This window comes from Dendrobium catenatum, unplaced genomic scaffold (assembly GCF_001605985.2).
Source record: "Dendrobium catenatum unplaced genomic scaffold, ASM160598v2 fragScaff_scaffold_1497, whole genome shotgun sequence".
Taxonomy (NCBI): domain Eukaryota; kingdom Viridiplantae; phylum Streptophyta; class Magnoliopsida; order Asparagales; family Orchidaceae; genus Dendrobium; species Dendrobium catenatum.
The window spans coordinates 1-7,107 of record NW_021319959.1 but is presented as its reverse complement, the minus strand read 5'-3'; the positions used below and the strand labels follow the sequence as shown (position 1 = coordinate 7,107).

The 7,107-nt window shown below is 37.8% G+C and overlaps 1 protein-coding gene across 1 annotated transcript; it reads left to right on the top strand.

The window, feature by feature from the left end:
• The first annotated feature begins 4,661 nt into the window (after window positions 1–4,661).
• Window positions 4,662–6,661, top strand: LOC110107073 (amino acid permease 4-like). Its single transcript, XM_020837215.2, has 5 exons — window positions 4,662–4,788; window positions 5,409–5,544; window positions 5,622–5,855; window positions 6,147–6,240; window positions 6,322–6,661. Exons 1-5 carry the CDS (start codon window positions 4,741–4,743, stop codon window positions 6,659–6,661), a joined length of 852 nt encoding a protein of 283 aa, XP_020692874.2. The 5' UTR covers window positions 4,662–4,740.
• The last annotated feature ends 446 nt before the right edge of the window (window positions 6,662–7,107 follow it).

The following is a 7,107-nucleotide window of genomic DNA, read 5'->3' as shown; positions in this document are numbered from 1 at the left end:
CGGCTTTTTTATTGCTTTCTAAAACGGAGTTTTAATACAAAAATAAAAAACTTTGTACTAAAACTCCGTTTTAGAAAGCAGTAAAAAAGCCGTCCCAAACGAAGCCTTAGGTTTTGTTTGGGATGGCTTTTTATTGCTTTCTAAAACGGAGTTTTAATAAAAAATAAAAAAAATTCTACTAAAACTCTGTTTTAGAAAGCAATAAAAAAGCTGTCCCAAACGAAGCCTTAATCTAAATTGATATACATCTTTTTCTCCTTCTATTTCTCTTTTTAGTGCCTTATGTTTTTTAAGTTTAAGTGGCATATGATCCTCATGCTTCTTCTTCTCGGCCTTTCATTTAAAGAATATTTATAGGTTCAAGCAGACACAGATAAAATGTTTTTGGTTTTAGTCCGGTCTTCTAACAGTTCCAGAAGCTTTAAAATTCAATTTATAGTATTGTTGAGGTTAATTCTTTTGACATAAATATTTAAAATATAGAATTAAAAATTACTTAGTTAAAATTTAAATATAATTAATACATCATAAAAAAATTAACTTCATGAAGCATGAATCTCAATGCACATTTGAATTGGAAAATTCCTAAATTAAATTTAATATCATGTGAACTCCAATTTCAAGAAATTTATAGTTAAACTAAACGTCTCAATCAGATGAATCCATAAACACTAAAAATGATGAAATCTCAATTAGATTGAGCCGAATCAATTACTTAAAATAATATTAGAAATTTTGGAATATTAATTGAAAGATAAAATGCACTTAAATTTTCATAAGCTTGAGGTCAAAATGAGCATCATGATGAAATGAATTAAACAAGTTCAACATTACTTAATTCGAGGAAAGAACTCACATCTATTGGGCATCACAAAGAAATTTGTCCAAGGAACATCAGACCCCACTCGCTCTAGGCATGCCAAGGAAGGATACCCTTCTCGAGTGCAATGGAGGACCATATCGACCAAGTAACTCGTCATTCGTCCCATGGAAGAAAGATAACTATCATAGTGGATCAACCTCACTTGAGGTGGGTGCCTTCGTCCCTACATATTCAAGCCCAACTAGAGAAAAGTGCCTACTTAGGGAGCCCTCAACTTGCCTTGATGTGACCATCCAACTACTGAAGCCATCTTCTACACAACCTCATCTAATTCTCTTCTCTTCTAGGCAATCCAAGTCTCAGCAGCATAGGTTGCCAGCGACTCCTAAACATCACTCAGCCATCAAACAATCCTTCTTTGAAACTCGGTCACAAACTTGCCAATACCTACTCGACACTACCATTCTTGCTCACACTAAAGAGCTTGCCTAGTTTATACTCAACGCTATTGAGTTTTCCCAAGGAAAAATCATCAAAACTATGCATCCCTGCACTCCCTCAGCCAACTAGGAGGCAACACATATATAGAGTAGTGTGCACAATATTGTAATTTTACTTTTCTTGGGTGTAGGCATATAGCCTTTTATGTAGCTCTCAAAATCCTATAAATAAGGGATCATGAGAAGAATTTTGCATATTTTGAATCTCTTGAATATTCTAGAACTCTATATTGATCGATTGAATATTTGAATACTTTTATTATAGTTTTTTATAGCTTTTCTTAATTATTTCATCTTTTTGTTTATTCTCACAAGGTTTCAAGTCTCTTCTAAGGGTTTGCCTACTAGTAGAGTCAGGTGTCATTCACAAATAAATTTGGATCTAACAAATCAATCCATGATCAAGTGTCTTTTAGGATTTCATCTATTTTACTAAAATGCTAGTCTTTAAAAAATATGAATAACCATCATTCCTTACATGAGAGGGGACCTTGATCAAAATTTTGAGAGATCTTAAACCTCCACCTGCACTTAATCTCAATGATCACGATCAGCTACCGCCGTAGCTTGACCACCATTGGCCAATCGTCATGGCTCACTTGAAATCACCTGAAAAATCGCCGCTCGAATATTGTGGCTCAACAACATTCTCTTGATAATAGTCTCATAATAGTCTCCCAACTACAATCTTTAGATCATAATCGTCTTGACTATTGAAGCCCAATTATAGTCCTTACCACTATCACTCGACTACGATCTCATGACCACATTCATCTAACTGTTATTGTCCAACTACAATGATATTGGTCTTTATCGTGTGTCGTCTCTGACAATATCAAAGCATTCCATCGCTTCAGGTTAGTACATGACATCGACACTAAGAGTGATGCCCACTACTTCTTTATATGTCGTCGACAACAATATTAATGCTCGAAATCGCAAATAAGGCTGATATATGTTATTGACACCCACTTTGATTTATAACATTTGCACAAATATTATACTGAACTTTCTTAGTTTATGGGTTCTTCTCGTCAAAAGAGAACCATAAAACATATCACATATGATCACTTGAAATATTAATTATAAAATTATAATATAACTTTTATCACTATTTTGGCCACTAATTATTAATGAGTTCTAAATCAAATTGAAATATTCAAAATATAGGACATGTGTGCCCATTTTCATTATAATGCAAAAGTGGTTCAATATTTTCATCGTTACTATTTTATGTCAACAGGTTTGTCAAAGTCGAGCACTACAAAGTACGGACGACAGTGGCAATAGTTTCATCCTATATCAATGCGAAATTGAACTGTGAGTGGTGCTAATTTTTAGATATCATGTGCTATAGCTATGTCCCACACTCTTTTTTTTTTTTCAAGAAATATGCCAAAATTTAAATACACTTGTGAATATTTTGCACTTATATATATTTATGTCATGTGAAATTTCTCTTACCTTTATATAATGGATGGTAGGGGTGTCAAATTTGGATTTTGGGTTAGGTTTGAGTCGAAATCGAAATTGACCTAAGTTCAAACTAGTTAATTTGAACCCGTCCCGATTTTGCAAATGAGTCAAAAACATGAACCCGGACCCTGGCCCGTCGGGTTGCTAGGTTGACTTGACCCGACACGGTTTTGTAAACCTGGTATACTGGCGCGGGCTCGACGGACGCTGGCATGCCGAGTCTGATAGACGTAGGGGTGTCAATATTGGACCCGACCCGAAAATTTTGGGTTTGGGTTGACCCAAACCCGAAACGTGTAGGGTTCTGGTTCAAAAATTCGACCCGTTTCAAAAATAAGGTCGGATTCGGGTTGACCCGTTTTTAAATTGGCAACCTGAGATTGACCCTTTTTGACCCAAAAAGCATAGATTGACCCGTTCTTGGACATGAAAACTAGCAGTTTTTTGTTCGTTCCGAATTATTCAGGTCGGGTCGGGTTTGGGTCCGGAAAATCGACCCGTTTGTGAAAATGGGTCGGGTTCGGGTTGACCCAAATAATGCCGGGTCAATTTTGGATTCGACCCGAACCGGACTCGTGACCCGAAATTGACACCCCTAGGCAGACTTATGAGGGCCTAGCGTGTTCAATGGCTCTCTCAACGCTAGGAAGCGGACGCGTGCAGACAAAATGCGGGCTTGACAAGTCGGGGAAGACGACGGGTAGCGCTGATGCAACCGTTGGCAATTCAGGCGATGACATCACGACGTCACGAGCAACGGGATGCGATGGCGGGTAGCGCGGATGCAACTGCGGGCAGTGTGGTCAGCTTGGACGGGTAAAGGCAGTCTCCTGGGTTGTTGGGTGAATCTGAACCCGACCTGTTTGTGAAACGGGGTGATCCTAACCCAAATTTTTTGAGTCAGATTCGAGTCAGATTTTGTAGTCTTTTCAAATATTGACACCCCTAATAGATGAAAATAGTTGATGAGATATAATAAAATATTAAAATCTTTATATATAATCAACATAATAATTATCATAATTTTTTTTAAATATCATAATGAAAATTCTGATTTATTCTTTTATTTGTTTATTCTGATATAAATTATATTAAAGATATTCGGTACAATATTTTTGCAAGAAAAAAACTCAACAACAAAGATTTCTATCCGGCCAATACCGGTAGGGAAAATGCAAGGTTGCGATTCACGGAAAATTATTATGTCTGGTGTTCGGATTCCTCTGGACATCAATCCAGACGTGCCATGTCACCCAGATACACTCGGGGTCCAGTGTATCCGGGTGACGTGGTACATCTGAATTGGTGTCCGAACGATCCGATCACCGGACATAATAATTCCCCCGCGATTCATAGTTATGTCCAGTGCTTGCCTTCTTCACCCTGCACAAAACTCTCGTGACTCACACCTCACATTGATTTATTGGTTAAAATTTTTGGCTTCCAATCAATAGATATTTGATTCAAAACTTCTATATGTGAATTCATCTTAATTAAACTAAATGTATTTAAAGAAAAAAAACAAAACAAAAAACAAATCCCCTTTGTCTCGGAGGACACCTGTTAGCCGCGGAGACTTCAGGTTGACCTTATCCGGTCCCACCACACCAGTTAAAAAAGAAAAGTTACATAGCTACAAGTCTAACATTTACCCTCTATAGCACAAACCACATCCAGCTCGAAGACATTATAAATGCAGTAAGGGTTATTTTTGTCAATGCACTTAACTTTATGAGACGAGGATTACTATTTTAACTGTTCTGAAGGGTTACAGTATTCGCTATGGCTCCCTCTGGCTTTGCTTCTCTTCCACCTCCACCCCCTTTCTCTTTATAAAAGGCCCTTCCACTTGTAGAACCTAGCCTCACCATCTCTCTCTCTCTCTCTCTGTCTCTCTCTCTCTCTCTCTCTCTCTCTCTCCAGGTGTAGTGATCAGCAAGTATGTTGCCAAGAAGTAGAACTTTGCCTCCAAGGATTCATGACAGTGTAGTACGTTTGATTTATATTTCTGTTTAGCTCATTCAACTTGTGCTGACATGATAAATTTCTGTCATACAAGGAAAATGCTTTGTTATCGGCCTGTAATAATATAAATCCACCGGAAATATGTGCTTTCTGGCGTATTTTCATATATAATGATTCGATGGTAATTCATGCGTCGGAAAAGCTAAACCGGCGAAATATTTTCACCGGAAAATGTTCCGGCGGGTATTCTGGCGAAAAAATTGAGGAAAACGACATCGTCTTTGGCGTCGAATTCCGGTGTATAATCCGCTGACCTTTCCGGCGGAAATATACACCGGCAATACTGACGGATAATCCGCCTACCTATTACCGATGCCCTTTACCATCGTAATATCCGCCGAAAATGCCGGCTCAAACCTTCTGCCGGAAACGTCATCGTTCCTATTATTGGCAGCAGGCTTTTCGGAGGAAAATCCACCGGTAAAATACCTGTGAATTTTTCGCCTGTTTGAGTGGCTCATTTTCGGCGTATATGTAGTGTCTTCCTAAATGCATATGAAAATTTCAAATTCTGCTTAGTAAGTAGACGTTGATTTATTGGATACTAACTGAGTGACTGCTTCAACATTTTATGTCAAAATTAGCTCGATGAAAGTCGCGAAGCCAGGACCTACTTTCAGATTGAAACCCAGCCAAAGACCCAGCAAGGCTCCGACACCAGCAACGTCCCGCCGGAATATTCCAAGTGCTTCGATGACGATGGCCGCCTGAAACGAACAGGCAAAGCAGAATATAAGCTAGTCATAAAATTTTAAAAATATATAATTTAAACATATTTGGTAGCATATGCAATGCAGGGACAATGTGGACAGCAAGTTCGCACATAATAACAGCAGTAATAGGGTCAGGTGTTCTCTCTCTGGCATGGGCTATCGCCCAGCTAGGTTGGATTGCTGGGCCGACCGTTATGATCCTCTTTGCCTTCGTCATCTACTACACTTCCGGCCTCCTCTCCGACTGCTACAGAACCGGCGACCCCATCACCGGAAAAAGAAACTATACTTACATGGATGCTGTAAAATCATGCTTAGGTCAATATATATCTTACTTCATTAAATATTCCAACTTCTTTTTTTCTTTTTTCTAAAATAGTTTAAAGTAAGCAAAGATGTCATGCAAGAAATGAAATAGAAATCCCTCTTCAATAATATCAATTTTCTTTTTAAGAGAAAAGAGAAAAGGAAATACTACAAAATAAATAAACATAAAGTTAAATAACTTAAATAAGCTCTGCTAATTTTTTCTTGCATGTTAAAATAATTATAAAACAAAAAGAAAAAAAAACTAGAATTTCTCGTCTTAGAGAGTACGTTGGCTTGCAGGAGGAGCAAAGGTGAAGATCTGTGGAGCCATTCAGTATGTAAATCTCTTTGGCGTCGCCATTGGTTACACCATTGCAGCTTCTATCAGTATGGCGTAAGTTTCTCAATTTCAGAGTTCATATATATACATTTGTATACGTCATCTGATATTGTTGCTTGCTTAATGAATTTGCAGGGCGATAAAGAAGTCGAACTGTTTACATGCAAATCAAGGAAAGGGCGATAAATGCCACATGTCAACCAACATGTATATGATGATATTTGGGATTACAGAGATACTTTTCTCTCAGATTCCGGACTTCGATCAGGTCTGGTGGCTCTCCATAGTTGCAGCAGTGATGTCCTTCACTTACTCCACTGTTGGGCTTAGCTTAGGAATTGCTCAAGTTGCAGGTATACTCGCTCACAGCATTTTATTTGTTCTCTATATATTTCTTAGTTATTTATTCAATGGTTTAGTTAGCAGCAAAGCTGTAAGAAATTTTTTTTTTCTAATCTCTTATTACTGTCATTAATCTAGCTGTGATAGTTTCTTATAAATTCTATATTACATAAGAGAAGGAGCATTTAATTGAGCTCGAGCTTGAGATATAGCTCATTTAATGATTTAAATTCAATCTAAAGTAATAGGTCATGTGATGACTTAGCTTGTATACAATTGTGCTGGTACTTCCTGCCTACAATTGAGCCAGAAATATCGGTGGATTAAATGTTGGAATTCGCTTAAAGAAGATGACGCAGTAGCATCTTTTTTTTTTGCCGGAATTATGCCGGTAACACCGCCGGAAATTTTTCCGACAGTAAAATTGTACCGGTTAATATTTTCCTATGCGCAAATTACCGTTGGATGTGTTTTCATCAGGAATGCGCCAGAAAATGAAAAATTCCGAGATATTTCAGCTGTTACTGGCAGATGTTGTCCGCCGGTAACAAGACATTATTTTCCTGTAGTGGTATTATG

Bases quoted from the DNA above. Each gene is read 5' to 3' on its own strand.
- LOC110107073 (XM_020837215.2), top strand. From the start codon at position 4,741: ATGTTGCCAAGAAGTAGAACTTTGCCTCCAAGGATTCATGACAGTGTA. The intron at 5,545-5,621 runs GCAAAGCAGAAT...TATGCAATGCAG, and splicing joins TGGCCGCCTGAAACGAACAG to GGACAATGTGGACAGCAAGT. The intron at 5,856-6,146 runs GTCAATATATAT...GTTGGCTTGCAG, and splicing joins TGCTGTAAAATCATGCTTAG to GAGGAGCAAAGGTGAAGATC.